General features: G+C 43.4%; 1 protein-coding gene across 5 annotated transcripts in view; it reads right to left on the bottom strand.

Moving 5' to 3' along the window:
• Positions 1-14666, bottom strand: part of VPS13B (vacuolar protein sorting 13 homolog B) — a 790826-nt gene that overhangs the window by 411967 nt on the left and 364193 nt on the right. For all 5 annotated transcript variants that reach the window (XM_083186988.1, XM_083186990.1, XM_083186987.1 and 2 more), the window contains exon 22: positions 12235-12362. In XM_083186988.1, the coding sequence (XP_083043114.1) occupies positions 12235-12362 (128 nt within the window). The remainder of the gene's footprint in view (positions 1-12234; positions 12363-14666) is intronic.

Genomic DNA, 14666 nt, shown 5'->3' with positions numbered 1-14666 from the left:
TTGCTTTTTTTAAAATCTGGTGCACTGTGTCAGTATTAACTATATATATATTTCTAACCACTAATGGATAACCAAACGTCTGTGGCAGCTGGCCCCACCCTCTCTGGAGACTGGCAACACCCCTACACATAGGCCCCTACCACTTAATTCCACCATCCAACAATGTTGTTGGGTGTCTCTTTAATATCCCCTACCCCTTCCCAACCATGTCTCCTCCTTTCTTCTTTTTTTTTTCACATTTACTAAATATTTATGTTTGGGAAATATTTCTTTGTATCTACTCAATATCCCAATTGTTTAATGGTTTTCCTAATGTTTTGTGTTCTCCTATATTATCCCACTAAAGGTGCATATACAATGGGAGTTTTTTCCAGCATGCGCAGCGATAATGGGGAAAATCTCTGTGCTGAAAATCACTCCGTGCATACACACGGAGAGATTTCCGCCTGTTTAAGCAGGACGCTATGGAAAGCTGTCCACTCTGCAGCTCATCTGCTGGTAATACAAACAGATGAGAGGCGGGTGCCGGCAATGATGCGGGAGCGTGCAGCAGCACATACCACCCGGCCATACACACTGAGCGACTTTTGAGCTGAAAGCAGCTTATACTGTACAGCAAAACTGAGCTGCTTTCAGCAGGTGGAGTAGTAGCTCATGTTAACCTATCAGCATCTACCTATAATTTATCAAGAATATTCTATGAAACGATAACCAGAATATCATTGCTTGATCCGGGCCACTTGTCCTTCTTAGAAGATTTCATACATACCCCAAAGAGTGAACAGGGCTAATTCAGCTTGGATTGTTAATTTGAGAAAACACATTATCGTCAGACTGTGCATGTGCAGCAAAAGGAATAGAAATAGACCCTCAACCAGCGCTGATATATAATAAATGCCAAAACTTCCCTTCTCAGGGTTTTTCTCTTATGCAATTTCTTTCCCTTGATCCTCACAAGGTCGTCTCCACATCACCAAGCCTCAGAGAAAGATATATGTAAAGATACAAACATAGGATATCATCGCATAAAACTATATTTTTAATTTCCACAATAAGTAAAATATAGTTTTATGCGATGATATCCTATGTTTGTATCTTTACATATATCTTTCTCTGAGGCTTGGTGATGTGGAGACGACCTTGTGAGGATCAAGGGAAAGAAATTGCATAAGAGAAAAACCCTGAGAAGGGAAGTTTTTGCATTCATTATATATCAGCGCTGGTTAAGGGTCTATTTCTATTCCTTTTGCATGTTATTGTCCTTTCTGGGTAAAGAAGAAATACCCTTGAGATAGCACCATCCCAGCAGCTTTTTGCGCACTGTGGTGTATACCAATATTGTTTAATATGTGCAGCGTTCCCATTGCACAGGCTCAAACTGTGCCCGCAAACGCAAGACGCAGATTCACTATTAAAAAAACTGAGGTTTGGGGCAGAAATATGCCATTTTCTGGGTGTGGATGGAAAAACGCAGGCGTGCCCAGTCTTTTTTGGGGTTGGTCAGTGACATCATCGCTGGCCACTTCCAGCCGGTCTCAGTCACGGATTAGTGTAAGCCTCAGACATATTCACAACTTGATACAAAGTCAAAGTTGCCGTTGCACAAATCAAACTCCCAATTTAATGAATATTGCAATAAAAATTTGCATTTTTAGTGAGGTTCTTCGCTTATTTATGGCCATAAGTAACAGCTTGCCCACCGCGTCCAGGTGACCTCATTAGTCGGGCAAGTCCCTAACATTTTGGGGGGTACAAATCTAGGGCACAGGGCACCCCAAAACGATGCAGCCGAGTGACCCCAGGGCAACACAAGACTGAAAGAAATATATAGTGAAACAAAGTGAGGATAGGTTAGTGAGAGAGGCTGCTAAAAATAGCAGGGGTAAGTGAGAGGTAACAAAAGGAGAGATAAAGTAGTGAGAGGAAGTAATGAGGTAAAGGTGAGAAATGAATTACATTGAAATAAAAAACTCACAATAGGGATGTAAGTGAATATGAAAATAAGTGTTAATTTGTGTTGCTCCTGAGGCCGTCCAGGGGGTCCCACAACCCAGAAATGCACCCCCCATCTGATAATCCATTATACATTTGTGCAGGTCTCACCTTGCTCTGCATGCAGTCTAAGAAATGTCAGGAACCGAATTAAAACCAATATATATGACAGGTGGGCGTGGGTGCTACCACCAGGCGCAGAAGGGGTCTCTGGCCTTCTATTGTGTATGTAAATACACGGCATTAGATATACAGAGGTGGGGTCCTGGGGTGCACACCAGGACCCCACCCCTGTATATTCACAACTTGCACAGACGGCAGGTACTCTTTGATTGTTCCGGGAATTGCAAATGGATCTGCGAATGCAGGATGATTGGCGATGCCTTCACAACATATGTTTTTGCAATTTATGCATTCTTTATGGGCGGCAGCTTTTTGCCTGTGATTTCTCTATTTAGTGTACCAAGCTGAATCAGCCCCCCGAGGTGGGTACTATGTACTGTGCAATCTTGGAACCAATATGCACGATCACTCAATCTATCATTTACACACTGCACTGTTCCATCTGATGCGCTGCACGCCAGAGGACGATGGACGGTATCATGTGGTGCGTACAGCGTAACGAGTACATAGGACCGCACAACCATACAGTATGTTGCAAAGTGTGTACAAGTGCAACAATTGGATACAATTCTGGGATACAACATATCGTGTCAATCTGAATAATGCAGAGGGGAGATGTACTAAGCCTTGAAAAGTGATAAAGTAAAGAGTTCTAAACCTCCAACCAATCAGCTCCTGCCATTTTTTTTAAAACACACTCTGTAACATGGCAGCTAAGAGCTGATTGGCTGCTAATTTCTCTCTCTCGATTGTATCACTGTGTTACATCTGGCCCAAAGTACTCCAAGTATAGGGTGTTGTGCAAAACGTTATGCACTGTACTGTATAATAAGTAGGGCACAGCTTAGCCAAACGCGGGGGGGGGGGTTCTGGTTACTCGGAAACCCCCCCTCCTCTTGGCAAGTGCCTCAAATTTGGACAACAATAGCACAGGTATTTAATGTTGAGCTGCCACCACATCATGCAGTTTAAGGGACATGCATAATGTACCAGCTTCTTTTACCACATTTACTGTATGTGTGGATCTGAACTCTCAAACATCGCAATGGACCAGAGAGCAGCTGCCAGCAGGAAGAGACAGGAGCCTTACCATGAAGTTGGAGATTATGAACTTCGAAATTGCAGTACTGGCTCTATTATGTTTGTGTATTTATTTATTATATATTTAACCTTTTCCTGACCACTTAATTTTTTAAACAGCCTACACTATAGAGCATCTGTACTGTTATTATTACTGTATTCCATACAGTATTCAGTGTATAAAAGGACCCATTTTGAGGGCTGTCACCGCTCCCCCAGACTCCTTCACTTCAATGCGCTGCAGGAAGGGATATTCTGGATTACCCCTGCGTTTGCCACTGGTTCATAGTGCCATTTAGAATTGTACGCCACACCTGTTAAGAAAGATGTTGTTTTTACCTCTAAATTATATAAATCTCCCCCCATCCCTTTGGATACCTCAAACTCTTGTTTTCCTATTGAATTAAATGAACCATCCTAATAGATCTCTCAGTGTTTACAGCAGTGATTGTAAAACATGGTACCAATTAGCTCGATATCCAAACATATTTGTCACTAACACCTTCCTTGCGATTAAATTACAGTAATTAAGACGAGAAGCTTGTTTACCCTAAATCGAGTCCAACAAAGCTTAGGGAAGACCACCCAGGCACCCCGACTGTAAATGTCCTGTTCTGACAGCTTTAAATGAAATCTACTTTTCACTTTCATTTTTTTTTTGTATTATCCACCTTAGCGGGATTGTTGTGGTATGAAGCATGACGTGTGTTCCCTTCCGCGAGAGGGCTGATAATCTAAACATCAAAGGAGGCGTACGGGAATACTATTTATACACAAAAAACTATTTTAAGCAATTGTCTAAATATCCATAGGACGTACGAGCGATAAAAAAAAGTTGTTTTCGCTAGAGGAGTCCGGAGTGATTTATGGAGAGTAGAATAAATCTAGACCAGTACATGGTGCATTAACGTAAAGATCTGACAGCGCAGCGCAAAAAAACAGAATGAAGTCATGTGCACGCCAAGAGTCCTCGAGCTGGGGGTCACATCTTGTTCATGAAAACCATCTGCTTGGGACTCGCTGAGCCACACCAAACACAAATGATCTTTTTAAAAAAAAAAAAAATATCCTATTCATTAATGCATCACAGCTGTAGCGAGCGTTACTTCATTTTTCCATGGTAACGCCGTCTATGTTTCAAGGATCCCGTTACAGTTTTGGTAGCAACGTGTGCTCTGGCCAGTATTGGACACATTTATGTGTTAAAGAGCAGGAATTATTGCGAATTCTTGAAATAGAATCACCTCCTATTTTAATTCCTGTTATGTCAAGAGCCGCATATGAAAAATATCAATTGCTAATGATGAATCAATGAAGAATGCGGTGTTACCAACCTGATTAAGTTCGGGGAAAGCTGACTACGTCACCCCTTTCTGCCTGGCTTTGGCGGCTTCCAGGAAGGTCGACTAATTAATTAATTAATATATATATAGAAATGGTTTGCACTGAAACACATTTTTCTGTACAAAATAGTTCTCCCGCACGCATGAACGAGAAATGTAGTGAAACGTAATATACTGTATGTTCGCTAACAAGTAATCTGCTTGTTCTCCTGAGTATAGTGATATATATCTTATAAATAAGTTGTGATGCTGAAGAATAGGGAACTGAAACAAATGTATACCTATTTATTTATAAACGGTATTTATTCCAGATGCAACTGAACATAGGTACAGAGTACAGCGTGCTTAAATCCTAAGAGGGTGCGGTGGGATGGCGGATAGACTTTGTGTATTCAGTCTCTCTGGTGGGTCCCAATAAGATAGATGCTGCTCCAATCCCTTCCAGTCACCAGGTAAGATACATATTGGCAGGGTTTAAAGTGGGGGGGAACGGAGTTCCACCACTTCTAATGGTAAGCGGAACTAGTTCCATAGCCCTGCACAGTAATTTCAACAGATAAGACCAACCAAAGCTGGAGTTCAAGCCACAAAAGGTACTAATGCCACGCAATGTGTCCATTGTGTATAAGTAACATGTACTACTGAGTAGCGTAACATGAATAAGGGCCCTACTGATTAAAGCAATGTGAATAAGGGGCACTACTTTGTGGTGTAAAATGAATCAGGAGCACTACATGCCGTGTAATGTGAATAAGACTGTGCTACTGTGTAAAGTATTGGGCGTACTGTTGCATTGTGTGACCAATGTCCATTTGCCAAAAATCCTGGAACTCTCGGAGGCAGGGGAAATTAGTTCCACCACCCTCTCCGGGTCCATTTTTAGCCCTGCATATTGGTCTATAGACACTCCAGCTAATTCCGGAGATACTCACTCTGTATAGATTGACTCTGTATAGGCAGCAAAGGGCTGATCTGAGTTTATAGGCACTCAGAGGGCCCCACATGTAACAGTGTATACAGAGAGGGGGACTTGGGAGCTATTTTATTATAACTGGTTTACATTTACTCCAACATTGCCACGTATCCAGTATAAATGTAACCTAAGCCAAGATTTTAATAGCGATCTGTGTATCCACGTCTTTCAATTGACCAGATCTGCAGAACTGACTGGAATGTTTTCTTTACTTAAGTAATAAATAATAATGTGCCTTGTCACATAAAGCTAATAAGCACATCAACACCATTCCAAAATTATAATTTGTGTTTGGATGTGTTGAATTGTGACTCAACAGACAAGAAGAAGATGTAAAATACAGAAATTCATCACTGATGTACACAAAAAAATCTCATCCTGCCTGGAACACAGACTTCTGGGAAACCTTTTCTCGGCCAACAGTTTGGTCAATGGACTATAAGAAGATGAGATAGGTCCTTCCTATAGGCCAAGGGACATCACATTTTTGGGAATCTAGGATCCAGGAAAATACTGTGGTACCTGCTCATAATTAATATACGGTAACCTACAGATTCTGTAGCCCCTAATCTCTTTACACACATCTTATAGGCTTTACATCCAATTCAACACACATCACAACCCTTCTTAATTCCCTTTCTACTAGCCTTACAACAATACTACTACTATTATTAATAATAATAACTTTTCTCCCAATAGGACTCAAAGTGCTTTACATTTGCCTGTACAACACAAAATACAAAATAAGCCTAACACGAGTAAACAGGAAAGACTTGTGTCTGTATATCAGGGATTCTAGAGGGGAAAACTGTGTGGGGCAGCGAGTTCCACAGAGGCAGATTTGTGCTGAAAGCTTGACTTACAGATGAATCCTGAGAAATTCTAGATGCTGCTAATAGTCCTTCATCTATAGCAGAGCTGGCCAAACCGGTCCTCGAGATCTGCCAACGGTCCACTTTTTCCAGGTTACCTAGCTGGTGCATAGCTGTAGTCATTACTAACTGTCACATTTCCCAGGTCACCTAGCTGGTGCACAGCTGTAGTCATTACTAACTGTCACATTTCCCAGGTCACCTAGCTGGTGCGCAGCTGTAGTCATTACTAACTGTCACATTTCCCAGGTCACCTAGCTGGTGCACAGCTGTAGTCATTACTAACTGTCACATTTCCCAGGTCACCTAGCTGGTGCACAGCTGTAGTCATTACTAACTGTCACATTTTAAAACCTGCTGCATTCATTCCTACTATAGATTCACAGGTTGCATGGAAAACATGCACCGTTGGTAGATCTTGAGGACAGGTTTGGCCACCCCTGATCTACAGATTACAGTAAGTGTACAGGGCAGTAAGGAATCATAAGCTTCATCAGGTAGCGTCATGTAGCATTTTAAAAAGTCAGTACTACAACCTATTCCCTATCTCACGCCCATTGCTCAATATCACTCTTCAAGATGGCGCCTGCGTTTGTGAGACACCCTGCTAAAGGACACACACTCCCTTCTGTTAGAACCCCAGAGTGTAGGACAGGAGATGCAGAGCAGGCATCTCAGATCTTAGAATGCGTATAGCATTGCCACACTCTGGGGTATATTCAATGCCAGGGCTTCCTGCTCGCTGTCAACGCTCGTCTTGTCAGTATTCAACTGACCCCGTCATACGCCGATTCCCCCTCGCTCCGTTTTTTGAGCGAGGGGGAATAGGGGTATGCGGCTGCAAAAGCAGCGAGACTCGTGGCTAAATACACCTGCGCTACATCAGCCGCGGGTCTCGTTGTTTGTGGGAATCCTCGCCGTCATGTGACGGCGAAGATTCCCCTGAAACGTTGAATAGGGCGAGTGGCCGGCGAGGGGGTTAAACAGCGAGGATCGCTGGTTTTCTGCGATCCTCGCTGTTTAACCCCCTCGCTGGCCGCGGCGAGCGGCATTGAATACTACCCAATGCTGCCACTTCTCAGAGCCCATGCAACATTCAGCTTGCAAATTTGCCTTCAATCAACTGCAAAAAAAGTCTGCTTAAAGTGATCACTCAATTCAGCTGTTGACTGGTATTTACTAGTAGAGATTATGAAAACAAAACCCCAACTCATATTAATCTATTCCATGTACAGAAAGAATAGCCTCCCTCTGCTAACACACTACTGTATGTACAAAATAAATGTGTCTGTTGATTTTTGTCCGACTGCCAAGAACTCAGTTTTCTTGTAACTGCATTTCGCTCCGACTTTGCATTATTTAAATTGCATATGGCCCGCTTGTCAGGAGCGTCAGGATTCAGGGGATGGTTTCACTCTTCTTGGTGTTTAAACATTTAATGAGCCAAAACATCCTGTTTGGAGATGGGGAGAGATTTGAGAGAGTTGCTGCTGTCCATCTGTTAAGCGAGTACCATCTCCCTGTATAACAATGGAGGGCGCCAGTAATAACCACAAGCAGATGGGAGAATTCAGAGAAGAGCCACCAAAGTCTTCTCCCCGTTTATATGCAATATAGAATGAGCATTAGCTATCTTTTCCCCCCTCTAGCTGTCTTTGGGGACTGACTCACTGAATTGTCATTTCCGAAGAAGAATTGAGAGCAGAAATGATGCAGGCTGGTGGGACTGTCCTTCGTGGAACCACACTGGCAGAATTCAGTACACTTATTTATTAATTAATTCACCATTTCTGATATTACGCACACATATTCCGCAGCGCTTTAAAGAGAATATTTGAACATTCACATCAGTCCCTGCTCCAGTGGAGCTTACAATCTATATTCCCTACCACATGTACACGCACACACAGACATTCTAGGGTTAATTTGTTGGGAGCCAATTAGCCTACCAGTATATTTGTGATTGTGGGAGGAAACCGGAGTACCCGGAGGAAACCCATGCAAGTACGGGGAGAATATACAAACGCCACATAGTTAGGGCCATGGTGGGAAATGAACCCATGAGTTCTGTGAGGCAGTAATGCTAACCATTACACCATCCGTACTGCCCCATGACATTTTTGTGTGTGTGTAGCACAGTGCTGTTTCTAGACTATTTGGGTACCAGCGCAAACAGGTAAAAACGTGTGTGGCTGCAGAGGGAGGGACATGGCATTGCGGTAGGGATGTGGCACAGAACTCACTGTGACTGCTGTGCAGCGCTCACAAAGTTGGCGGCCACTCCTACCACTGCATCCTCCCGTTATCAGCGCAGCTATCTGGAGTCGGACACAGTACTCTGCCCCCCAGGGGTTATGTTACTTTAAGTGATGCAGCCGCATCTTAAAACAGGAATCCTGTTAGGAATGTACATAGCAAAGTTATTTTAGGTAACTCCGTCCACCGAGTGGAGTACTAGGGGAGGAATGACACTCAGAGCCGCTGGCAGCTTGAAGTCCGTGGCACCGGCGGGCAGCAAGGATGGAACCTGTGGGTGGGCGAGGGGCTGGTGGCCTGGTAGTCAGCGCATGAGCTGTGCACGGGAGGCACCCGTGCGATCGCGTTGCTCATCCCCCAGTAGAAACGGCCCTGGTGTAGCAACTACTTTTGATGAAGACGCCCCTGACTGTTGGAAACATAGGGTTAAAAACCGGAGTAGAGAATGTCCAATTATACTGTGTAGTTAGGAACGAATTCTGTCACAAATTAACATCCAGAGAAAAATAATGTCACAGTGGTGTTCTCGGCTATACTTCATCACTAAATGTTGGCCATAAAAACCATAATTTCTGTAGATAACTTCTGTACATAATTAGGACATAAGAAGTCATGGCAAAACATCCACATAGCTAGACAATTAGGGGTAAACTTAATAAAGCATCTAAAAATTAAAAAAAAAAAAGTTATTTTGCCCATAGCCAACCAATCAGATTCTGTCTATCATTTTTAGGATGTAATCAAGAAAGGATAGACAGAATGTAATTGGTTGCTATGGGCACTGTAGCAAGACTTAGATATAATCACAGCTTAGTAACACAGGCGTAGATGATACTTCTGTGCCGTCTACCACTTACCTCCGGATAGAGTAATCCTTGTCTACCATTAGGCAGCTGTCTGAGGCGCTAGAGCCTGGGGTGGGCCGCCATCGAGTCTTCCATTCACAAAAGTAAGGATGTCTATGAGGAAGACACCCTTGTTGGAACTCCTAAGATGCCATCTGCACATTTTCACTAGGGGATGGATAGTGGGCATTGGTGGCAGTATTAGGTTGTGTGGGGGGGGGGGGGGGGGGGCGGGGGGCGCGTGGGGCAGTAGATTGAAGTTTGCCTAGGGTGCCAATATGCATAACAACGGCCCCGTCGATAAAATCAACTAATAGCGACCGATGTGGTGCACACTTACCTATCCCCCAGGATTGGCTGGGAGGGTCCCGAAAATCAGGTCCACATCCAGAAAACACCCCCCCCCCCCCCCGGAAGGCTGGCCAAGCCCCTGCAGCCCCTCCCATGGGTCGGGGCTAAAATGTAGCAAATCACGTCATTTCGTACCACCCCCTCCCCAAAGAGCAGCGAATCACAGTATTTACAGGAAAGGGGCGGGCAAGCCTATGCACCACCACCCCAAGTATAATATAGCAAGTATAATGTGGTGTGCTGTGAATTTAGCATCTGCAGATGAGCGGCATCTGATTGAGAAATCCTCAATTTCTATTTGCCGTACTGTGGACCGAGGCATTAAAATCCGTTACGGAAATGCCCCTCGGATGTGTGTAACAACCATAAAACAGTTTCTGCACATTAAAGACACAAGATTAGTCTGTTTAAATCATATGAACAAGACGGTATATCATGATTATAGTTTCATCCTGTTTTCCTCTATGAAAACACGGTCTCCTGCTCCCGGCCAAGTTTCTACTGAATATCGGTACAGTGCAGAAATCTGCTCTGCTAACTTGTGGGCAAGAAATAGGTGCATAATATTTCCTGTGAATAGAGCCCTTAATGTCTCTCGGTAACATAGGAGCTTTATATAATTTTCACGGTGGCTTAGAATAACTTTTTTTTTTTTTTACATTTTAACATTGATTCCAGGCAGGAATTTCAATCATGGAAGCGTACGTAGCATGATTCCAAACCAAAATTAGTTTTGTGGTACCAGTAACAGCAAACCGATATGAAGGTAGATCAGTGTATATAATAATATACAGCTATATAAACACACGGCGAAGCCACTCAGATGCTTAGTATCAGATTTGCAGTAAAATGCTTTATCAAATAAAGCTAAATCGTACCGAAAAGGTCATTATTAACCAGAGCATCCCCCATCCTAAATTGGACTGGAAATAATGAATATTGCAAAATCACTTCACCTGTCTAAACACCCAAATAAAAAAAAATATACACTCAAATAATTAAGAAAATAATTGGCCTATTTATAAAACGAGTAACAAAATTAAGTGGGACAAATGTCAATATTGATACTATAAGTATAATATACGGTCAATTGTTGTTATTTTTTACTTTTAAAGCAATTAATTTATACATGGAGTATAAATGGCGTGGAGTTGATTTTAAATAGTGTGGTGAACGTAGCGAGCCACCGAGCCTGAAGCGTGGCGAGCGCAGCGAGCCCCCCGAGGGGACGCGCATTACTTCATACGTATTACGCTGCGCTCGCCACACTTCGGGCTCGGTAGCTCGCCACACTATATAAAATCAACTCCATGCCAACGTGGATAGTGGGGGTATAAAAAAGGTCGGAGGACGCGTACCGCCGTTCCTCGCAGTCTGGTTGGTTTACAATTAAACATCGGGTCTAGGGGGCATTTAACATTGGGTCCAATGTAAAATCGGGTCTCAGGGACCATTTTTACATTGGGTCCAATGTAAAAATCGGGTCGGTCGCATCACATGCCATTATAATGGCATGCGATGCGACAGATTTAAAAACGTCTTTAAAGCCCGAAAATCGGGTCGGTCGGGTCCCATGCTAGGAAACATATATATATATATATATATATATATATATATAGTAAATATTTAAAAGCATAGCCATGAGAACAATGACAGAAATCTAGCATACTAGTTAAGATAGCAGTAATGTAAGTGCCTTCTAGTGGCCCACTGGCACACACAATATGTGAATTTCCCCCACAAAGGTGAGGTGCAATGCAGAGTTGAATAAGCGGGGCTTAGGGGTTATTTTAATACAGGCCCCCCTTAGTCTGGAGCCTTAGGGGGGTATTCAATCACCGGCGACCATCTCCCAATGGAGGAGATGGCCGCCGGGCCCTATTCAATGCTGCCTTCCTCGACAGCATTGAGCAGGGTATCTTGGCAGAAGGAGCCCGACTTCACAAGCTGTCGTGCTCGTTCTGCCAAGAACGGCCAGGAAGTGCCAGCTGCAGCTCGCGGCCAGGCCCCCTTTTCATCCCGCCTGCATGTTCTCGGTCGAGCTGACCAAGAGAGGGACAGAGTCACGGCGGTCGAGCAAGCTCGACCGCTGTGACCTCCAGATTGAACACCCCCTTAATCTGGCTCTGGTGCAATGTTAATCTATATAATATACAGTAGGATATACAGAAAAGTATCCAAACACAAGAAAATAAGGTATAACGCACATGAAAGGACAAACTTTAAATGACCCCATGAAGTCTACATTCTATAAATAGAAAAAAATACAAACAAAATTACTAAAGAAAAGAAGATGGGGGAGGGGAGAAAGTATACACTAATGATATTTATACACGTGTTGAATATATCAATAACTATCATATTTTTTGTAATCATATTTATAATAGTTTTGTTGTTACCTGAAGAGTGAGGCGCTTAACCGCATTCCACACCACTCCGATAAACTCCTTCATCCTCTCCTCCGGAGTCTTGGAGCCCTCCCTAGTGGCTTGCAGCACCTTGGCCGGCACTGATAGGGGGCGGGATTCTGTAAGACAATGGAGAACCACATGCAATCATACTGTAGATGTGTGTAGCTACCTACAAGCTTAGAAATAAACAGCAACATCTTATCTATGAGGAGTATATGTACCTACACATTTATATTCCAGCCTTTCTATAATGGTCAGACCCTAACCCAAATCTGGGGAAATAAGAACAACCATGTCTAAGCTGCCTGCAGTGGTTTACCATCCTCTACCTCCGATCTATAGAGAAGTATATGTGGGCATTGTATAAAAACCCAAATCTTTCTGAGCTGATGTCATCTTCTGCCAACATGATACTTAAGTGCAGTTGGGGTACCTTACAGGTCCTTATTATTCTAAAGCAAGGCGAGAATGCAGACTCCTACATACCTAAAAGTTGATATGACCCATCCATTGTGGATACACACAGCTGTATCCCCCACTGCCTATGGAAAGGCAGAAGTAACTCTATGGCTTCTGTGACTGACAGTCACGATGCATCCTCACACATTACACACCTGTTCTCTAATACAGTCAATTCCAGTCTAAGGGGGGGTTAATCAATCCCAGCCTCTATTTGCGACGGGAGAAATAGCGGCGACCACCTATTCAATGCTGTCTTTCCCGACAGCATTGAAGAGGCAGATCAACAGAACGGGCCAGACTTTAAAAGAAGTTGGCCCCGTTTTGTCGATTTCGGCCATGAATTATTGCGATCGCGGCCGAATGCCGACAATTCATGGCTGTCTACGCAGACATGCCCCCTTTTTGACGATCAGCAGGCAGGACATTGAATCGTGCCTAGCGATCTGCAGTCGAACAAAACGGGGCCACGGGGTTGAAAACCCCCCTAAGTGTATTTCCGAACCATGCAGGTCAGGCGGATCTTGCTTTGTGTACTGCCAAAGTACATTTAAAGTTTCAGTGGAGTGTTTTTAATAGCATATTAAGACGGCATATTCATATTCTAGCATGCTCTGCCTTACATGTTGTTGATGATGGAGCCATAAATTTCCTCATTACCTCTGCACCATGTACACCAACGGCACATTCATCCAGCCAGTAGCACTGGGAGTGTTTTAGTGGGCATTTAGTAATTCCTCAAACAGTTCCCCATATCCCGCAAAAATTGACAACTTATAAGGGCGCTCAGGGACTCGCCAGTCATACTGCCCATGTGCAGGTAATGAAGGTTATACAGCTGGCATGTAGTATCTATCCAATACTCGTCTCGTGTAAAGGAGACTTTGGCTTTAGGCTGCCCAGCTGGCGTTGTAGCACAATGTACTTAAAGTAATGGTTCCAGCAGTAAGTTATATTGGCACAGCAATATGGCAGTCACCTTAACAACTTTACCCCCCCACAGTACATCATGACCGGTGATAGCTAACAATCATGGAATAAATTAGAACATGATTATATTCCTCGGCTGTCACCTGCAAGGCGTCCCAGTCAAAAAACAATATAGTCAATTAAAAGGTTTAACAAACAAATATCTCTAGACACGAACAGAGCACTGGGAAGCCTCTGCCTTTTGCGCCTAAAGACATGTGTATTTTATACACGGACCACCTGGCATTACTGGGTGGTCTCGTTTATCAAAATAAGTGCATACATAGGGTTTTCTCATCAATGTGTATTACAGTTCCTTTCTGATAGATCATCAGTATAAAACATATATATATAGTACTTGACATATCACAGTTCTTATTTACAGTTCCCCGTAGATAAGGACGTTTTGCACTGTACTGACACGTACTCGGCTACCTTGCACGGTGATCATGTAATGGCCATTAAATCCTGCACTTTAATACAACACATTAACAGTGCCCAACTGGGTAGAGAGCTAATTATTAGTTCCTTCTGCAAACATAGTTGGGTTCTGTGCCGGCCGGCAATCTCCAGGAATGTTTGGTTAAGCAAATGAAATCATGTTACACATGATCAAAGGGCGAGCATAATCAACCCATCTTAGCACATAAGAGTAATTGCCGCCCCGCCTATAGGAGCGCTTAGCCACAGCTAATACCTAGGGGGATATCGTTTGATCCGTATTATTTATCATAAAGTGACCAGCTATTGCCGAGAGCCTGGTAGGACGGATACATTCCTCGGCCGCTTCACAGGCCTCTCTTATGGGCTAATATCAGTATGGTATCTCGGCTTCTTTCCTCTCGCTTTCTTTGCTAATGAACAGTAATCCAGCAATGTCACAAGCAATTTGACAGATCGGTCAGAAAGACGCTGCATGGGTCACTGACTGCATTTATCTGTGAAAACAGAACATACACATTGAAAAGCTCTAAGGAAAAATTCAAGTGTAT

The sequence above is a fragment of the Crinia signifera genome, chromosome 5, assembly GCF_055691185.1.
Source record: "Crinia signifera chromosome 5, ASM5569118v1, whole genome shotgun sequence".
Taxonomy (NCBI): domain Eukaryota; kingdom Metazoa; phylum Chordata; class Amphibia; order Anura; family Myobatrachidae; genus Crinia; species Crinia signifera.
Note: the sequence above shows the minus strand (reverse complement) of the source record. Positions and strands in the feature narration are given on the sequence as shown.